This window comes from Ambystoma mexicanum, chromosome 2p (assembly GCF_040938575.1).
Source record: "Ambystoma mexicanum isolate Mex_15411 chromosome 2p, UKY_AmexF1_1, whole genome shotgun sequence".
In the NCBI taxonomy this organism is placed as follows: Eukaryota; Metazoa; Chordata; class Amphibia; order Caudata; family Ambystomatidae; genus Ambystoma; species Ambystoma mexicanum.
Window position 1 is genome coordinate 667,283,995 of NC_090923.1, and position 21,968 is coordinate 667,305,962.

The 21,968-nt window shown below is 45.8% G+C and overlaps 1 protein-coding gene across 2 annotated transcripts in view; it reads right to left on the bottom strand.

Annotated features, from left to right (window-relative positions):
* Positions 1-21,968, bottom strand: part of PLEKHG2 (pleckstrin homology and RhoGEF domain containing G2) — a 718,440-nt gene that overhangs the window by 390,454 nt on the left and 306,018 nt on the right. For both annotated transcript variants that reach the window (XM_069644246.1, XM_069644245.1), the window contains one exon: positions 7,179-7,651. In XM_069644246.1, coding sequence (XP_069500347.1) covers positions 7,179-7,651 — 473 coding nt within the window. The remainder of the gene's footprint in view (positions 1-7,178; positions 7,652-21,968) is intronic.

The following is a 21,968-nucleotide window of genomic DNA, read 5'->3' on the forward strand; positions in this document are numbered from 1 at the left end:
TAATAAGGAGACATGGAATACTGGATGTATTTTCATATGCGTAGGTAATTCCAATTTGGCAGCCACCGGATTAATTATGGCAGATATGAGGTAGGGCCCAAGGTATCTCGGGATGAAAGTGCGGGGTCCTTTTAAAGGCAGGTGCTTAGTGGATAACCAGACTTGATCTCCTACAGCGTAGTGAGGGGCCTCTTTACGGTGCCGATCGGCTGCCTTTTTGAATTGAGCTTTAGCTCTTTGCAGATGGGCAGTGGCTTCCTTAAAAGCACAGGTGATCTCCGAATGCAAGTGATCCACAGCAGGTGCTTCAATTTCTTGGGGAGGATCCAGGTGGGAGGTTCTAGGATGGTGTCCATATAACAAGAAAAAGGGAGTCTTCCCAGTTCCAGAATGAGTCGAATTGTTGTACGCGTATTCAGCGATCCAAAGAATGTCCTTCCAGGGGTTTTCTGTTTGTTGGAGCATGCAGCGTAGATATTGTTCTAGTGTCTGGTTTGTCCTTTCGGTTTGTCCGTCAGTTTGGGGATGGTGACTGGTCGAAAGTCTTACATCAACTTGGGCTAGACGACAGCAACTGCGCCAGAAGTGGGAGATGAATTGACTTCCCCTATCGGAGACTAAAACCGAAGGAAAACCGTGTAAGCGAACAATGTTTGCCTAGAATTCCCGGGTCAATACTGAGGCTGAAGGCAGACCCTTCAAGGGTATGAAGTGAGCCATTTTCGAGAATAGATCCACGACTACTAAGATGGTAGTATATCCCAAACATGGAGGTAAGTCCGTGATAAAATCCATGGACAGGGTATGCCATGGACAGGGAGGGATGTCAAGTGGCTGTAATAGGCCGGCTGGTCTTTGCTTTTGACTTTTATTCTGGGCACACACACCGCAGGAGATTACAAAGTCTCTAATATCCCTTTTCCACGATGGCCACCAGAAATGTCTTTTGATCTTTTCCATGGTTTTGGTAATGCCAGGGTGCCCCTCCATTAGAGAATCATGATAACCGGAGATTACTTGTTTTTGTAGTTTCTCACAGGGCAAGTGCAATCGTCCTCGGAAATATGGTAGGTCTTGATCTACCGAGAAATCTTTTCCCTTTAATTGCCAGTCCTGCAAATCGGTCGGAGTTAGGAGCGATTTCACCGTGGTCTTGATGTCTTCAAAAGATTGAGTGCTGACCAAACCCAAAATCCTTTGTTCTGGGATTATGGGTATTGGATCTGGATTGATCAAATGTTCATCTACTCCCATCCGGGAGAGGGCATCCGCTTTTCCGTTCTTACTGCCTGGTCGATAAGTAATTATAAAGTCAAATTCTGCTAGAAACAGAGCCCAACGAAGTTGTCTGGAAGACTGAGCTTTGGCTGTCTTTAGGTATTGTAAATTGCGGTGGTCAGTCATTACGGTGACTGTGTGTCTGGCTCCTAAAAGATAATGCCGCCAGGCTTTAAAGGCCGATCTGATGGCCAAAAGTTCCTTGTCTGTAATTGAATGGTTGATCTCAGGAGGCGAAAACTTGCGGGACCAAAAAGCAACCGGATGTAGTTGGTTTGTGACCGAATCTCTTTGTGATAACACTGCTCCCATAGCAAGACTAGAAGCATCTGTTTCCATGATGTAAGGTAGTTCTGGGCGAGGATGTTTTAAAACAGGTGCAGAAATGAATTTAGCTTTTAAGTCTTGAAAAGCTTGTTCCGCTTCAGAAGACCACTCAAAACGTCTGTTCTTTTTCAACAGAGCGGTGATGGGCTGGACTATCCGGGAAAATTCAGGAATGAATCTGCGGTAAAAGTTAGCGAATCCTAACATGCTTTGAACTCCTTTTACAGAGGTTGGTGATGGCCACTTGATAATTGCATCAACCTTCTTTGAATCCATATGGACTCCGTTAGGTGACAATATGAATCCCAGGAACTCGACTTCTGTTGCGTTGAAGACGCATTTCTCAAGCTTAGCAAAAAGACTATGTTGACGCAATCTCTCGAGAACCTTTTTAACATGTCTCTGATGTTCTTCTTCCGATGATGAATAGACGAGGATGTCGTCAATGTAGACAACTACACACACGTCAATGAGTTCCCTAAGGACATCGTTCATAAAATATTGGAAAGCAGCAGGAGCATTACACAGTCCAAAGGGCATCACTTGATATTCGAATAGCCCGTACTTGGTGCGAAAGGCCGTTTTCCATTCATCGCCCTCTTTCATTCTTACCAAGTGGTAGGCTCCTCTGAGATCCAGCTTTGTGTATATACGGGCATCTTTGACTTGGTCCAGGAGTTCAGGGATCAAAGGTAACGGGTATCTGTTTTTAACAGTGATCTGATTCAGGGCGCGGTAATCTATGCAAGTTCTAAGGTCTCCTTCCTTTTTCGGAACGAAGAACAAAGCCGATGAAGCTGGAGATTTGGAAGGACGGATAAACCCGTTAGCTAGGTATTGGTCCAGGTACTGTCTGAGGTGTAGGTTCTCTGGCTCGGTGAGGGCATAGATCCTGCTGCAAGGAGGAGTTGTTCCAGGTATCAGATCTATTTGACAGTCGTAAGACCTATGAGGGGGTAGGGTGTTAGCTTGATCCTTCTGGAAGACGTCTTGGAACTCCTGGTATTCGGGAGGTAATTTGAGAATCTCCTCAGAAGAGATCGCCGCCAGTGAAACATCAGGTCGAGGATAACAAGTGGTAGAACACTCTGGAAACTGAACCGTCTTTGCTCGCCAATCAATCTGAGGATTGTGCTTCTCCAACCAAGGGATTCCCAGAATGATCTGGAACTGAGGGGCCTTGATTACATCGAACACTATTCTCTCCCGGTGTCCATTATGACTTAACAGCGTCACTTCTTGGGTGGCATGCGTTACTGGTCCGGAGGCTATCTCCGTGCCATCCACAGTAGTAATGACGTCTTTTACTGCCTTAGGGACAAGGGGTAGATTCATCCTTGACACCATTTCACGGTCCACATAGTTACCGATTGCTCCGCTGTCAATGTAAGCTTCAATTGCGTGCAAACGATCCGGACGTTCAGGACTAATGAGGACCATGGGTATCACGAAATGCGAGGTCACGGGACAGATCTTAACGCTCGGCAAGAGGACCTCTACTCTTGTCGGGCGAGGTTGTTTCCCTGCTCAGAATTTGTGGTACAGGTATCCGCGGCTCCTACAGTCTTCTTAGCTGGTTTCACGGGACAGTCCCGAAGAAAGTGTCCTGAATTACCGCAATAGAGGCATAATTGCAGCTGCCTTCTTCTTTCCCGCTCTTTCTGGGTTAAAGGTCCTCTCATGCCCCCTATTTGCATGGGTTCCGCAGTGTCAGCTCCCTTATTCGAGGTCTGTGGTTTGGAAAACACTCGGGTATCAAATCTGGAGCGATCTGCCTTCCTGTTCTGTAGTCTATGGTCTAGTTGGACAACTAAGTCAATATAGTCTGAACATTCTTGTGGAGGATTCACAACCTGCGCTAGCACATCCTTGAGCTCTCCACGCAGACCTCTGTAGAAAAGCGTTATTCTCTTGTCCTCGGGCCATTGTGTTTCCACTATGAGTCTATTGAAAGAGGCTATATAAGTCAAGAGGTCTTGGTTACCCTGTCGTAATGAGAGAAGTTCATTGTCCAAGGCCTGCCCTTGTGCATGTCTTGCGAACAGTTTCTCCATGCTGGCCTGGAAGGCTTGAAAATCGTGTAAAACCGGATCATCCTGGGTAACTAAAGGGATCGACCAATCTGCAGCGCTGCCACTGAGATAAGAAAGCACGAAAGCCACCTTGGCCTGGTCAGTTGGGAATGCAGCTGGTCGACATAAGAAGTGCAGGCGGCACTGGTTGATGAACACTGCGAATTTCTTTGGATCACCAGCAAAGCGTTCGGGCGGAGCCAAGGGCACATTACCGGGCAGATTGATTTGCACTGGATTTGAAGCTGAGGCAGAAGGGTAACTTCCTCCTGGAACGGGCAAAGGTGTCTGTCCTGCCTGCGTTTGTAACAACTGCCTAGCAAGGTCCTCTGTTCGCTCCTTAGAAATTATCAGTTCTCTTCTTAGAGAGCTCGTTTCCTGGCGAGCTGCATGTACTTCTGCTCTTAATTCCCCAAGCAACTGGGCTAGTTGATCAGTATCTGAAGTTTCCATTGCGCCTGGGTAGGAGTTTAGTGGTTGGCTTCGCGTTCTGTAACGCTCACCTGATTCCCACGGAGGCGCGGGTCTTGGCAGGAAGGTGTCTGTAACACGAAACGTGATGTGCAGGATTCGGTTGGCTTCTGGGGTCGACCCTCTCCGCACTGTATGTCGAACTCGAAGGGTGAGGTTTCTTAGATAGGTGAATGCTGGGCTCTCCATCTGCGTCTAGTGCAGGGTGCCGTTGCCAGTTCCTTCACTGGTGAAACGTGGGCCTCTTGACTTCAGAGGATGGGTACCGTCGTTGACTGCACGACCGGTAAGTTTCTGGACACCTTTAGTCTTTATAGTCTTTTATGCGTGGCACTGAAGCGCCTGGAGTTGCGTAAGTATGGCAGCGCTCTTACTGTCTCTTTCTTTGTCTTTGCAGGAGACGATGCAGAATGAAGAAATCCGGAATACGCCACGTGCCGGTAAGAGTGACACTGCTATTGTCTTTGCAGGTGAAGATGCGGCGTGAAGAATCCGGAATGCACTGCGTGCCAGTAAGTAGAACAATGCTGTTTATCTTGGTGCAGATGCAGCGTGAAGAATCTGGAATGCACGGCGTGCCGGTAAGTAAAATAATGCTGTTTGTCTTTGTGCAGATGTAGCGTGAAGAATCCGGAATGCACGGCGTGCCGGTAAGTGAAATAATGCTGTTTGTCTTTGCAGGCGAAGGAGCAACGTGAGGCACGGCAGCTGCCGATGGATCAGGTAAGCAAACACTGCGTGTGAAAGTTCATTCTGCTAACCTGTGGTTTCTTATCTTTTGCAGGTGCTGATGTTGCTCGGATACCGGAATGGTGAGTATAATTCTTGCAGGTTCAGGATCCAAAGAAGAAAAGCTGGAGCAGACTCGGTGACCGTTCTGCTGCAGATGCAGAATAACGCGAAGCACGTTTCATCAATCGGGTGTGGTTTAAATAGCCTTGGAGTGATGAGGCGTCTCCTTCCACGGCCCCGCCTAGGTCAGAAAAGAGTTCCTGCTTCCAGAAGAGTTCCAGTGGATTTGTGCTGCCCTACCCAGGTAAGAAAAGTAGTCCCAGTTCACAGAGGACTTTTAAGAGTCTGGCAAGTCAGCAGCATGGTCTGCCGCAGGTAAGTCCACCCAAGCATCTTCACACCCATGATGAGCCCGGCGCTTCCAGTGCCAGGACCGAGGCTTCTGATGAGCCTGGTGCCACCGGCGCCAGGACAAGGTCCAAAAGGTCCCTGTGGGGACCGGCTGGTGCCTAGGATCAGGGTTAGGGCCTGCTTCCAAGGACGTTGGGCTGATCCTGGCTCCTTGGAAGCAGTGATCATGACATTCGGTCCATCTGAGGGCATTCAACCAAACAACGCTTGGGGACCATAAATATGACCAAAGGTTTCTATACAAATTACAAAAATGAATGAATGAAGATCAGTAGAAGAGTTGGGGAACAGTCGGGATTTGGGTAGCAGCAGAGGAAAGAAACAGTCTAGCTATTAAAAAGCTGGAACCGACGGAAGCGGGAAAGAGGAGAAATAGGGAAAGAGGAGAAATAGGAGAAGAGGCAGAAGGGGGCGAGTCGAGAATAACTCCAAGATTCCGGCCAGAGAGAGAAAAAGAGAGAGAGGAAGGGGGAAATAAAAGGGGGGCAGAGGAGGAGGTAAAATCATAGCAGGGAAGACACAAACTTCAGTCTTGGAGGGATTTAGAGGGAGGAAGTGGGCCGCCATCCAAGACGGAATTGCAAGAAGGCAGGAATTAAGAGTTGAATGTATAGAGGAAGAACATGAGAAGGAAAGAAAGAGCAGCGTATCATCAGCATAGAGATGATGGGAGAGACCAAAAGAAGAAATAAGTGGCAAGAGGAATCTTGTAAAGAGGGAAGAACAGGGGAACAAAGACTGAACCCTGAAGTACCCTATACTGAAGAGGACGAAAAGAAGAATTAATACCAGCCCAGGAAACTGAGTAAGTGCGATTGGTAAGATAAGATTGAAGCCAGTTTATAACAGAGCCACCGAAACCTAGACCAGAAAAAGAGCGAAGGAGAGAGTGATCCACAGTGTCGAAAGCAGCAGCCAGACTGAGCAAGAGCAGCAGAGAAGATTGCCTAGAATGGCGAGCCAATAGAGGTGAGTCACAGACAGAGAGAAGAGTCGTTTGGCAGAATATGGATGGTGAAAGTCGGATTGATAGATAGGAAGAAGAGAAAAAGAGTTAACGTAAGAAGATACTTGAGAATTTATCATGCATTCAAGAAATTTAGAAGGGAAAGGTAGGAGCGAGATTGGGCAATAATTAGAAGGGAAAGAAGGATCTAGAGGAGGTTTCTTGAGGAGACAAAGAATAGCATCTCAGAAAAGCAAAGAGGGAAACATGACATTCAATAAACTTGTTTTAATAGAAGCAACCCTGCTGTTAACAGAGTGCAGAGAATAGTCATGATATGAGCCTTACATTTTAAAACTGCTGGTATATCATAACACACCTCAAATCGCAACACATCCCATCAGAATCTCACAAACAAGAGGTCACACACCAGAAAACCACAATGCATTCCATGGACATCACCCAGTGTAATCAGGTTGGCAGCATACACCACTCGTTCAGTCCGTAATGGCCTGCTTGGAATACTTATGCCAGGTGCAGGGACATGTACATCTTAGCAGAACCCTTTTCTCTTGAGGTCCAGTATTTACAGTTTAGATTGGTTGTACAAAATCATTAGGCATTTGCCCACAAAAACCATGATCATGGATCTCAAAACCGATCAGATTCTGGATCCCTGGAAACTAGACCTATTTCCTGCACAGTGTTTTACACACTTCAATGCCGGGGTATTAGGAAAGGAACTGTTAGGCAAAGTTGAGTGGATAAGCCTACTGGTTATGCTAAGCCAACAATACTTCACCATGTTTCTCAATACTTCCACAACATCCTCACACCTCCACAACATCATCAATTAGAAAGAGCAAAGGATATAATAAGACCTCACAGGGGAGCATAGCTATGACTTACCAAGAACTAAAGCTATGAGGCTTAGGACTCACCTCCACAATGCTCTTGAGGTCCCGCACGTATGCCTGCTCGGTCTCCAAGATCTCCAGCACCACCCTATCCGCATGCGAGAGCTTGGCTTTGGGGTCCCGAGCTTTTGTCAGTATGGGAGAGCAAGCGCAGCCACGGCTATCGGCGTGAAACCGTTTCATGCCATTGGCACTGGCATGCCCGGCCTCACACTGTCCCTCCAGGTGGGTGACGGGGGTCAAGTCCAGACTGATGTCACTGCCATTCTGTGGTAGATAGGGGGAGCTGTAGTGGGAAGAGCCCAGAGCCCCACTGCTGCCAAAGGAGCTCTGGCTGTCCTGCAGGGAGGCTGAGGAGGCAGATGAGCTGAGGCTGACTGGTCGGTCACTGTCCGAGCACACTGTGTTCACAGAGGTGCAGCTTCCTGAGGTGGGGCCAGCGGACATGCTGCCAACGATTCCGCTCAGCGAAGAGACGGATGATGGTCTGGTGCCCACTGCAAGACAAAAGGAGACAATACACATTAGCTGAGCTATTATGAAACAACGTTAATCAAACCATTTAGATGATGTCTACCAAGCATCTGCTTCACTCTCACCAATCACAAAGTTAAGTACCCAGTGATGTTTATTTTGTTGTTATGGATATCTCTAACATGTGCCCTTTCTAGTGGCTTTTCCAAGTGCTGTGAGACATGCTGCAGTGCTAGAAATAGTGAGTCTGACATCTGCAGTTAACAGAATGATCATCAGTGCACCACTGAATCTAAGCGAGGGCCTCAAGCCCAGGGTCCCTGAGAAAGCCTGCGAAAGAGATATTGTATAGTTTCACACCTTTTGATTGAAAAGGGAGTAGCTAGTTTATTATAAGTAGTGAGGTGCACAGGAGTGTATACCAACCCTGACACTGGGTTGTAGTTAACAGAACAGAGAGAAACGGTGTCCACGGTCTGTGGAACACTCGCGTCCCATGCACACTCAATATGATTGTCCAAACAACAACCAACATTTTAAGAGAAAGTTTCTGTATACAATAGATTATAGGGATCAAATTAGAACATAGTGGGGTGCCCCACACTTTGTGTAAGCAACTTTCAAAATAAACCGTTTTCAATTTCCAATGTCGAGCCTTCAGACTCATTTTCAAAAATAACATGCGTTTTATATTGTATAGGTGTGTATAGACAATATTTACCTCATATTGCACATTGCACCAAAAATCAAAGAAATAATAATACATTAAAGTTGAGCAATAGAAATAAAAATCAAAGATTAGGCAATTTGTAAAATCAAGAGCTCTACGCGTTTTGGGATGTAGTGCCCCTTCCTCAGGAGCTGAACAGTGTATCCAATTGCTATTTTCTTTAGTAAATGTTTATCATCACTGAAAACAAACACTAGATTCTCGCACCCTGAGAAAGCCTGACAGCCCTGTTCAGTGGGTGGGATAACCGGGTGTCTAGGGGCTCGCCCAAGTAGTCCTAGCCTGCCAATTTAGTAAAACACCTTGTGCTGGCAGCCCTCTCATACCGCCAGTTTCTTTTTGGTGTACAAATGGTGTTGTGAAGACTAGTCCGCATCATTGTTCGTAAACCTGTAGGTTCATCTGGGAATCATAAGCATGTACCACTCCTTCCCAATCACCCCCTCTGTCCTGCAGTATCCTCCTTTTGTTAAAAAAAAAGAGGCCAGCAGGGTGATCCCAGAATTGTGCATAAGAGACTTAAGACCGTTTCCAAGAAGGGTATGGAAGCCTGTTTCCAAGAAGGGTATGGAAGCCTGTTTCCAAGAAGGGTATGGAAGCCAAGGACTAGTCACTCCAAGAGGATCTAAGCCAGATGCGTCGTTAACAAATGGCCCTTATTACAATAATGATTAACTGGTTGCATTGGAAAATCTAGGAAATTGTGAGGGAAATATGAACTCTACACAACGGCATGTTCAGTTACTGCTCTGCCCAGCTAGGAGTATACACGGTGAAAGAAACGGCCCAATCAGTTCAGTGAATTGACAGAGGATGGTACTCCCTCTCAGATCAGATAAGGGGCAAAAGCCATTGGACTTCGGACAGTTGCCAGTCTAGGCAAGGAAATGTAATATGGGGGTTCTGCTTTGCCCACCATGCCATCCCACAAGCCTCATGGGGGGCGGTTCAGAGGAAAGTGGCGGTACTGGGCTCAGTCGATGCCAGGAACAGAATATGGAAACGTCTTGCTATTGTCACCCATGGGTGTTTGATCATGGCAGTCGCTCTATGCACCAAACACTGTCGAAGCTAATATGAATTCATACGACATTAGCTCTGAACACAGTCACCTCATAGTACCCCAAAACCAAAGGGAGGGGAGGTTCATCTTTGAAGCCTTGGGCCATTCAGTTCAGGTCAATGATGGGGAGCAGGGGAGAGGAGAAGTGAAACAGAGGCACATAGTAAACAATGGGATTCACAAGACGATCAGGAAAAGTACAAAGATAGTCTAGACAAGTGCAGAGAGGGAACAGTCTGAGGGGAGGTGGGCAGAGGGAAAGGAGTGGAGGTAAGCAACTGGATGATATCTAGAGAATACAAGTCTCTTTGGTTTATTCTGAACCTCAAGAGGGTTCTTCGACCCTGGGTGAAGTAGGAAGCTTGTCCTCTGTAGTCACAGATGGCCTTAATAACTTGCAGAGACTCACTTAATATTTAAGGGTTTTTCTTTTCAGAGTGAAACAGCACAAGGGTATCGACTGTTTTTGTTAACATCATCAGATTGTTCCATAAAAAGATAGGCAGTGTTTTGAGCTAGAATGCATTGGCTGAAAAAAGGGGCTTGGAGGGGCACGCTTTATTCCCGGTTTAGCACTAAAGCTCGTTTCTCCCACAGTATGGAAAACCTCTGACTGAGCGGTGATGACCTAAAGGCCTTGTCTAACTAAGCTCCCTCAGAGACCTCCTGAGCTGACCTTACACCAACATTGGTTACTTCTAAAGGGTGGTGTATAAATGTGCAATTGGAGACTCAAGGATCTTACTACTCTCTTCCTCCCCCTACCCTCCTCTGTCAAACTCCACCCATCTTCTCTCCTCCCTATGCCTCTCTCCTCTCCTTCTCCTACCATCTACCGCCTCACTATGAAGTTACTACCATCCCTCTCATCCTACTACTCCCCTACAGCCTTCTCATCACACCCCACTACTACACCACGCTCTATACCCACTCGTTCAACACACTCCTCTGCACTACTCTCCTCCTCTGCACTACTCTCCAGTAGACCTCTCTCCAAACTCTAAACCTATGTCCCTCTCTACTATCCCTACTCTCTACACACTCTCGCCTCTCACTCTTACCTGCTACCAGACTCCCTTTTTCTTAACCTCTCACACTAGCTCCACGTTTTCCTCACGTTCCATACACCCCCCTCCCACAGTAGACTATTCCCAACTGATACCACTCCACCAAATACTGTACTGTGCCCTGCTCAGGTTCTGCCACAAGCTGTCCAACACTCCACTCCTCAGTCCGTCCTCTGCCTTGCCTTTCTGGCCACCTTTCACCTCCTCTGGCATCACCCAAAGAACCCACACTCTGCCTGCCGCTTTCTTATTTCCCACTGCCAGAAATGGTCTGGCAATGGTGTTTTTGGAAGCAGAGGCTTGTGCGGCATTACTCCAGTGTAGATGCTTTAGGTGGCGGTTGGGATTACAGCTTGGCCTGTGCTACATTGTCACACAGTTGGGTTTCCTCCTGCCTCCTTTCATAATGTGGGGCGGGTGGCTCTGTGTCACTCTCCCCCTTTCATTGGCTGAAGCAGTCACCCGACTCTCTGCACCAATCAGTGCCCGTCTTTTCCACAAGAGCTGTGTTACCCAGGTGAGAGCAGGGATGTCATTTGGGGGTACCCAGGAGTCGCACCCGAGACCCCTGGGGTCTCCCTTGCTACCATGTGGCTCTTTGCTTCTGGGGTGGCTGGCTTTCTTGTTCAGGCCCCTTTAATAAAAAACAGGGGGTGCCACAAGTGTAACACTTTGAGCAGTGACCTGAAATAATAGGAATACAAAATAATTCGTTTTCTGGAATTCTATCCGATAATTGCTAGATTTATTGAAGGTTTATTTCAGGAATACATCATGGGTTGTGTCACATATTTAGTCTGTTCTTAAAAACCTCAAATTCACATTGCAGACAAAAACTTCCAAAAAGCATTTAGAGTAGAATGAGCATCCATTTTGGACTATGCATTGTGCAAGTTGCAGTAATGACATGACATGTTTTTTTCTGCCGTTTTCTCTGTTACAATCATCACAAGACATTCCATCTCAGTGTCCTGGGTCACTTGACAAAATCCTTGTGCACAGTGTAGAAATATTTGACAATTGCACATCAAGTGGCCGTTGATTTCGTTGTGCTATGCATTGTTGTAATGGGCCTACCTTTCCTATCTCCATGCCATCAGAGGCGTAGCCAGGATTGACTAACAAGTGGGGCCTGAAACTAATGTAGTTGGGCCCACCGCAGTGACATTATCATCTGTAAATGCCCACACAGGGCTGCTGAGTGGGCATTTACAGATTGTGGGCGGGCCTTGCCCGCTCAGGCCCTACCCAGTCTACGTCTCTGCATGCCATGCTGTTCAGGATGTGCATTTGCTTGTTTGAGGTAACGTGTGAGTGCGCTGCTTTCCCTGCGCTACACTAAATTCTTTAATACACAGTTATGAACCCTCCGAATGGTATTTATTTTATCAACCTCTAAAGCCTGAAAAGTAGATCCAAACAGGCTTGATATGTGGCCAACTTTGCATCAGACCTGCAGATGAGCTGGCCTGCTGTTAAATCTGTTACCAGTTTAATGGTATTGACTAGAGTGTAATTTGCTTTCTGATTTTGAGAACATTCAAAAGAGAAAAAAAAGAGAAAAAGCGAGAAAAAAAGAAAAAGAAAGAAAAAGAGAAAAAGGGAGAGAAAGAAAGGGAGAGATCTGCAGGTTCGAATCTGGACAAGGCCAACTCAGCCTTTCATCCTTCTGAGGTTGATAAATGATTACCAACACAGGTTGGGTGATATTGTATGTATATATGTTCTATATAAAAGAACTTGAGCATAAGTGCTATACAATAACACATCATTATCATTTGGCCTTAGCCGTCTGCTTGCATTCACACTAATTTGGTAATATGGGCCTATACACACTGATATTATTATTATTTATTTAAGTTTTGTGGTTCAGACAAAAGTGTACACCTTTCACTTAGTACAAAACATAAGATCAAATTAGCATTCTCATACAAAGTATATTAAAGTGTTCAACCAATTACATAAAACAAATTACTTAAAATGGCACTTCAGGAAGACAGAGGTCGATCAGTATACTTCATCATAACTCCATAATTTATTTTTGTATCTGATCAAGAAAACCAATTAAGGACAGTATCCGGGTCTGACCCTGGCCAATCAGGCTGGACCACACAAATTCACTGACAATTTCCAACCCCAGATGTTTGACCCTTTCTGTTTGCAGAGCCGGCCAATCGACCACCAGATGCTTGATAGTTTCTTTGATAGCCGAGTTCTCACAAAATCTACAGCACTGGTCGGTCATGCCCAGCCCCCATTTGCACATCCTTTCCAAGGTCAGAAGTTGGTTTAACCGAAAACGTAGGTAAATTGTCCTGCGTTTGGGGCAAGGGAAGATATGTATGTACTTCTGGAGCACCTCTCTCTTCCTGAGAAATGTGCTGTATTCAACATACAAACTATAATTCCTCACATGTTCTGCAGAGATCACCCAGTCATGTTTGTGCAGTTTGTTCTTAACAATGCCCAGCTTATGACAGAGGTCTTCAATAGTTGACCCTATCGAGGTAAGCAGTACGGCCATTTATCCCTTACATTTTGTGATAGTCACCCCAGATGGTCTGGTTTGCTCCGCCACCCAACTCTGATAGAGGGACGCAGCAGGTGGATTTAGTAGTTTTGCGTATTCCGCCACTTTTCTCCATTTGGCTCTCGTCCCCAGTGAGATCAGCCCTGACAACATTGGGAATGGCCATAGACCGGGCTAAAGTTTTCTAAAACAACATTCCCTGAATATACACTGATATTAACGATACATATGATGATCCATTCTTGTATGAAATACATATCACATTACAGTGATATAGTAACCATATTTTTCATAGTGCACTTACGAACAATGCGATGTGATGCCATTTATGGTTTTGTCAATTGTTCCATCAACTTCCCGTGATGGGGAGGGGTCAAATGACACCTGTGATGTCATCAGAGGTCAAGGGTCATGTGGTGTCACTTCCACTACCCCTGGCATTTTGGTGAAATGACATCACTGATTGTGGAGTTCATAATCCACTCTATGACGTCACTGCAGGGGGATACAGCATTTTCTCTGCTAGGTATCTTTGTTTTGGCCTGCACAAGGGAACGGGATCTCGGTATTCTTTATGTTAGATACACGTAGCCTGGAATTTAATATGGATAGCTTTGAACTATGGGGTGTATTCCACGCAGTTCTGAGTGACATCATAACAAATGGAGACTTTACTTTTGTCTGAGAGGTTACTCGGAATCCCTCAACCTGGAATGTATACCCTTAGTGGATAGGTGACCATCTACAATTCTGTATGTCCCCCTTGTACGTTCTACACTTACACAATTGACTGGCTGCTCTCCCCGTCTTTCTGTCCTCGGTGGGCAGGGAAAGGAAAACATATTGAAATGTCCACCACATTTTTAGGCATATAATTGTATGTTCCTCTCACAAAACATGAACTCAAGCTGTGCGATCTACAGCAGGTGAGCGAAGGCTTTGCAACTAGAAATTGGAGGAGGTTGTCCAAGACATGTAGAGAAAAGCTGATGTGCAGTGGTGCATTTTTAACTTCTGTAAATCCACATGTGACTTGTAAACACTGTCATGTGCAACTGAAATGTTAAGCATGGGGATTACAATAGTCCAAGGAAAGCCCCACACCCGGAGGCCTACAGGTCACAGCAGCTTCGGATCCTCGAAGGACCAACGCAGCCTTTCATCCTTCCGAGGTTGATAAAATGAGTATCATGGAAACGGGTAATAAGAACACCAATTCTAGCACCCGAGATAATGCAGTAAGTCGCAGGCGCTATTTGAATGATCGTTATTATGAGCAAGCCAGACATTTTTTGGGCAGCCGGTAGACGTAGCCTTCAAGAAATTGATATAAATCTCACGTTGAGTAATTTTCTCATAATGTGAGGCATTTAAACAAAGGCGGCGAGCTTCAGCAGTGCAGTGGGCCTGTTTAGAAGCGATCTGGGGGACAGAAGAGTGTAAGAACTTTTTTCTGAATACGTGTTGCCTTTATTTTTTGCACAACATAATAGTGCCCCTTTATACAATTTAATGAAGGTTAGGGGTTGCTTTTAAAATCACATTCTGTCAAAGTGCACTGATGAAACACTATTGGTATTCAGAGACTCGTGTAAAGGGGATGACGCAACCCCAGTCTTCCTTGAGCGCCCACAACACAAAGAAAAGAAGACCCATTATTAACAGTTTTTCCAAAGAAAGGGTAGTGAATACAAGGATCATTACTTCAGCAGACCAGGTGCTGTAACAACTGCAGGTATTCAAAAGGTGTTAAAGACAAAAAGGATTTTTTTAAAAAAGGGTACACCAAAGCTGGAGACTGTGGAGGGCCTTTGTGATGAGATTAAGTGGGCTAAACGCTGGCACTCGCATTAGGATTCTGTTGGAACGGGGCACCACTGTATGGATGAAGGACCCCATTACACTTATGGGCTTGCTCGATGGCCATTTCCACTATACTGACTGACCTGATCGATGGGCCGCCCCTTATACTTAGTCTGCTCGATCGGATGCTCCCCAATAAACACACTGGGCTGTTGGATGAGTTTCCTCATTTTACTGATGGCCCACCTGGACTGGCCATCTTACTGTACCATTGGGCGTGCTTGGTGGACCACCTCATTATGACGACTGGCTTGATGAGCAGCCAGCCCTATTATACTGATGAACCGGCTGGATACTAAAAGACCGGCTGGATGGAAATCTCCATTATACTAACTGGACTGGATGGATGGAAAACTCCATTATAAATACCGGCCTGCTGGAAGGCTCGCCCAATTATACTGACTTGCCCGTTAGATGGGCGGCCCCCATTACACAGATGGGCTGCCTATTATACATATGGGCCTGCTGGAGAGGCAGTCCTTTTACACTGATGGGCCTGCTGGATGGGCCGGCTGGGCGGCCACATGCTGCACATGGGACTCTGCCAGATGAGTAGCCCCAATAGACATATAGGCCCGTTTCGCAATGTGTCCATTATATTGCAAAACGTTTGTTGGCTATAAGGCCCATTATATTGATGTTTAGTTGGAAATGGGGCCCCCGTTCAAGTTCGTTTTTTGGCTGTCGCAATGTTGTTTGGGTTAGATATAGTTCCCCACGATAGTTTATAGGTTGGTTTGATACGGGAATCCATTTTATTGATGGTTATGATATGATATATATCACATGTCATTTATAACGCGCCTATACACAAGTGTTTCTAGGCGTCAAAAAACAAAGGAGGGAAGACAGAGGGAGAACAAGGCAAACTATCTTACAAGGCCTTGTGTCATTCAGACCCTGCAAGTGCAACAATGTGCAGGGGGAAGGGAGGAGGCGTGGGGGAGTGCCATGGAGAGGGCAATAGGTGCGGGGGGGTAAGTACAGTCCTTGCAGCATTAGTGCAGCCAGGGCAGCGTGGCTCAGGGTAAGTGCACGGAGGCAGGGGACAGTGGGGTTACAGTTACATACCCTAAGTGCGCAGAAGGCCCAGAGGCAGTGCAGCGGAGGCTGATCATGGAGGAGCCGGGTACCCAGTAAGACTCTGAGGGTAACCAGGCAGCCAATCGGTTCAGAAGACAGGTAGATCAGCAGGGGAGAGAGAAAGCAGAGGAGAAAAGGAAGGTCTTGCGCTGCTTCCAGAACGTCAGGTGGTCTGGCTTAAGTTTGAGAAGGGCAGGGAGGCCATTGCAGAAGCACCTGCAGAGGAGAGACCTACCCCCCACTCTCTGCCTGGAGAAGAGCCTGACCCTTGGAGAGTAGGAAGTAGCTGAACAAAGAACCCGAGAAGGAAGGTATTTTGGAATAGAGCGTTGGATGTAGTGCGGGCTCCCCGGCCCCAGAAGGCCTTGTGGGCGATGCACAAGGGTCTTGAACTTGATCCTTGCAGCCACCGGGAGCCACTGGAGAGATTTCAGGGCTGGAGAGATACAGTCTCTGGGCTTGAGGCCGAGGACAAATCTCGCAGTCCTGTTTTGGATTAGTTGCAGAGGGCAGAGAGTAGAGGAAGGCAGATTGAAAAAAAGGCTGTTGCAGTAGTCCGGCCTGGAGAGAACCAGGGCTCTGGAGACAGTGAGCCTCTAGGGGTAAATGAGTAAAGAATGAATGCCTCTGAAGAGGTGCAGCTGGTGGTGGGCCTTCGTGGCAACGTTCATGGTGTGAGGAGAGAAAGAGTGGAGTCAAAGATGACACCAAGGAAGGCGAAGGAAGAGGGCGGCAAGAAAGGAAAAGCAAAAGCAGGAGTCCCAATGAGAAGGACCTCAGCAGAGATCTTTGGAGGCGCACCAATCCTGAATAGACAGTCAGGAATATGAGAAAGAGACGGAGAGAGACAGAGAGACAGAGAGACAGAGAGACAGAGAGACAGAGAGACAGAGAGAGACAGAGAGAGACAGAGAGAGACAGAGAGAGAGAGAGACAGAGAGAGACAGAGAGAGAGAGAGACAGAGAGAGAGACAGAGAGACAGAGACAGAGAGAGACAGAGAGAGAGAGACAGAGAGAGAGACAGAGAGAGAGACAGAGAGAGAGAGAGAGACAGAGAGACAGAGAGAGAGAGAGACAGAGAGACAGAGAGACAGAGAGAGACAGAGAGAGACAGAGAGAGACAGAGAGACAGAGAGAGACAGAGAGAGACAGAGAGACAGAGAGACACAGAGAGAGACAGAGACAGACAGAGAGAGACAGAGAGAGACAGAGAGACAGAGAGACAGAGAGAGACAGAGAGAGACAGAGAGAGACAGAGAGACAGAGAGAGACAGAGAGAGACAGAGACAGAGAGACAGAGAGACAGAGAGACAGAGAGAGACAGAGAGACAGAGAGAGACAGAGAGACAGAGAGAGACAGAGAGACAGAGAGACAGAGAGACAGAGAGACAGAGAGACAGAGAGACAGAGAGACAGAGAGACAGAGAGACAGAGAGAGAGAGAGAGAGAGAGACGATAGGAGCCTGGAAGAGAGCCGAGTGTCATCCGCATAACACTGAAAGTTAGAGGAGAAGGTAGAGATCAGGTGGGCCAAAGGGGCCAAGTAGACATTGAAGAGCTAGAGTGAGATGTTAGAGCACTGGGGAATACCACACGTGGAGAGAGAGAGATGGTGGAGAGAAAGGAGCCAAGTTGGACCTGGGGGGAGGAGGGAGGGGGATCAGTCCAGGAGGAAGGAGGACAACCACTCCAGGACCTGATCCAAGATGCCCAGGTTCTCACATAGTCAGTTGATCAGGGTGGCGTGCTTGACCGTGTCATAGGCAGAGGAAAGGTCAAGGAGGATTAGGGCAGAAAGGAGGCTTGAATCTAGATTAGTGAGCAGAACTTCATGGGTGTTCAGGGGAGCAGTTTCCATGCCTCTGGCTGCTCTGAAGCCAGACCGATGGTCATGGAGACAACCAACAGATTCAGTGTGGAAAGTAAGCTGGGAGATGGCCAGCTTTTCCAGGAAGTTTGCTTGGGAGCACCTGTTTGGACGACACTTTCATAGATCAGACTTGTCTAGAAACCTAGTCAGGTGTAATCTAAGTGAAAGAGGAGAAGGAAGGAGGAGAGTGAGAGGTGACCAGAGTTGGGGACGCGAGAGGTATAGGGAGAGGGAGAGAAAGAGGGGAGAGAGAGAGGACAGGATGTCCTGAGTTTTAGTGGTGAAGTGAGAAGCTAGAGCCATACAGAGGGCCCGGGAGGGAATAGGAGCGGTGGAGACTGCAGATTGATTGGCGCACTCTTTGCAGATTTTAAAGAGTTTGGCCGTGTTAGAGGCCTCAGAGACACCGGTCTGATGGATATGCAGCCTCTTGGATCAATTTATGTGCATCATATGATATTTATTATTTTTAATGCATTTTGCAGTCTACGATTGATGGTTTTGATTGATAAATGTGGTGCCATTGTACTGGTGGTTTTGGCATCTATGTGGCATCCAGCCAAATGGCAAAGGGAAGCAGTACTTGACATCTCTTTAGTTAGGATTGCTTCCAGCAAAGATTCGTTTTTTGGTTCCCTGATGTCAGGATAAGTCATATAAAGATGCAGGGAGTGTGCCATGATACACTCGTCACAGCACATGATGTCCACTTGGCTCACGGACCCTAGCGCAAAGCATGGCCTCATTTATCTCCATGCAAACGCATGTTCCAGAAGCCGGTTGCTTCCCCCAGGTCTTTGCCCAAAGACCGCCTCCCGTCCACAACAAGATCGATGAGATGGAGGAAAGGAAAGAGAGCACACAGGGTGGAAGTATGCCGGAAGTAGGCAGGCCCTAGTCTCTGAAAAATAGCTCCCCTGTGGTGAACCTGTGCAGTTTGCTCTTTGAGGATTTTCGACCTTCTGACGCTTCTGCTATTATTTCATCTGTGCAGGACTTAGTGGCCTCTTGCCAACACCAATCCTCCACTCCACATAGCTGAGCTTCGAGTCTGGGGACTCTGCTCTGGTCAAGTGAGGATCCCGCCTGCAGCAGAGAGTGAATGCCTGGCCTATAGGCCAGTTTCCATCGTGTAATGTAGGGAACAGATGGCTCAGGTCTCAGACTTGCCACTGGCTCCTTTTAACATGGTTAGTCTAATGAACATTACACATGCTAGAGATGCGATGACGTGTGTTACCATACAGTGTGTGTATGATTACACCTTTCCCACAATGCATTGCGTTTACGGTGTACACCAAGCGCAACAAGGCAACTGGTCAACATAGTCCCTATTAAGCACTTAGTGAATGATTACTTTTACCTTACAGTGCAATGCATACGATCGCACATTGTTTCATAACTATAACCTATTGTGTTCTACATGTTATAACTTATCCCTTCCACGCATTGTATGAATGACAAAATATGCCACACTCTGCACTGCATACAACAAGAAGGTAACATTACCACGTATTGTTGGTGGTATTGTAACGCTACTATCTAGTGTGTAACGTACTGTTACCATTCAATATGATAATGATATAAAACTCACCTGGTCTATGATTTGTGTACTGGAATTTACCACTACCATCCACTGTGTATAATATTGAAGTCCAATAGATCACGACCCGACTATGGGAATATTAAAAGATCTAGATGAACTTCTTACAAAAGCAGAGGAAAGAGAGATGATAACACATAAGACAAAGGCCTTTCTATTGAACTTAAAACCAAACATTCCTCATTTTTACTTGCTGCCTAAAATCCATAAAAGTCTTAATAATCCACCTGGAAGACCGATAGTAGCAGCCACAGGAGGGATTTTACAACCACTAGGAACATACATAGACTATTTTTTGAACCCTTTAATACAGAAGACATCCACGTATGTGAAAGACAGTACACACTTTCTGAACATCATAGAGGGAGTCCAACTTACAGAGAACGACATACTTTTCACCATAGATGTGGTTAACCTCTACACAAGCATTCCACATGACTTGGGACAGGAAGTGGTAGAGTGGCTCCTGTTACAGGAGAACGATATAGGAGCAGTGAAAGAATTCATCTTATCACTACTCTCTTTTATCGCAATGAATTCATATTTTGAATATAAGAATGAATTTTACATCCAAACTTCCGGAACAGCCATGGGAGCAACAATGGCACCAGCTTACGCTAATGCGTTTATGTACCAATTCGAGACGACCCATATCTTGCAAAAACCTGAATGGCAGAACAAATTGAAAACATGGGTGCGTTATATAGATGATATATTCGGTATCTGGCAAGGCACAAGAGAAGAACTTAATGAGTTTATAAGTTATATCAACAATATAGACCCGCGTATTCAGTTCACCTCAGAAATTGGCAATCCAGGAATCCATTATCTGGATATCCTGGTGAACGTAAACAACCAACAAATTACTACCTCTTTGTTTACAAAACCTACAGATAGGAACAATCTATTACACCGTATGAGTTTCCATCCACAAAACACTCTGAAGAATTTACCTTATGGTCAAATGTTGCGATTAAAAAGAATTATCAGTGATGACAGAGAGTACGAACAAGAACTTGAAAAACTAAGCAAAAAACTTAAAGATAGGGGATACCCGAATGAAGATCTACAGACAGCAAAAGAAAAGGTACAAAAAATAACAAGAACCAGCACTCTAGCACCAAAGGACAAAAAGCAATCCCCATCACTTGTATATGTGTCTAAATATTCATCCCAAAGTATGCAGATCAAAAGATGTATAAATAAACATTGGACAATACTTCAAAATGACGAAAGAACTAAGAATAGAGACCCCAACGTTTGCTTATCAAAGATCCAGCAACCTTAGGGATTATCTAGTTAACACAAGAGATACCAGAACCAAAAGGATCAAACCAAAAAAGACGGGAACATTTCCATGTTTAAATTGCAGTAATTGCAATAACATTATTAAAGGAGGACTGGTTCCACATCCATACACGGGAGAAAAGATCATGATAAAAAGCTATGGCACCTGCAATACCGAAAACTGCATTTACTGCATACGTTGCCCATGTGGACTTTACTATGTAGGTGAAACAGGGCGTAAACTGAGAATTCGGATGAATGAACATAAATCATGTATACGCAATAAGAACATCAATTCAGCCGTAGCAAGACACTTTAATGCAAAGCAACATAACATCTCTCAAGTCAAGTTCCAAATTTTGGAAACCCTGGAAATGACAAGCATATATGCTGATTTGAAAAAAAGAAGGCAACAAAGAGAAGCCTATTGGATAGATCGTCTCGATTCCTTGGCACCACGAGGGCTCAACGAGGAATTTGATCTCAACTGCTTTTTGTAATGATGTCACTATTTGTTCACCGTACAATATCAATAATGAACATGTTAAATTGTCTCATGCTCATGCAATAAGTATAAATCACTACCCGATTTGAAAACACTGTTGCTTTCTGCTATAACCATTTGTTGTAAACATTTATTTATTAGTTTGTATTTTCCTTTGTTGATGTGTACTAGACAGTATATCTTTACGCTATATGACCTTACATTAATGGCCAATTAGCCAATTAGCCATGAGGTACACGACGTTACTATCAGAACATACATGTGCTAGAGGTACAACTTAAAATACACAGATATTATGAAGCTTTAATATCTTTACATGTGCAATTAATATCTTAACATTTACATCCCTTACATTTGCCATTTATATTTCACACTTTATGCCACTCATGTCCCAGTATTGCCTCTACCAATATGGCCGACTTAGTTATACACAAACGGCCATTTTGTTTACATAACGTTGCCCAGGGCAACGACACGAACCGCGAGTCTCAGACGCTGTTCGGAGTTGATCGAGTAAGACGTAGCTCAGAACGCTCCAGGTAAGCCATACCTTTGTACAAAGCGACGCGAAGTAAGATCGCATATAGATCAATAGCAGCTAATTACTCGGAGGAGATAACACATTTGTTCTCGCCACACTAGGCAGTGCTTCATAGAGAAACACCACACGCGGACAGCACGCGTGGGTTGCATACAGATACACAGGTTAGTGAAATGTTTAACTAGCCACAGGTATTC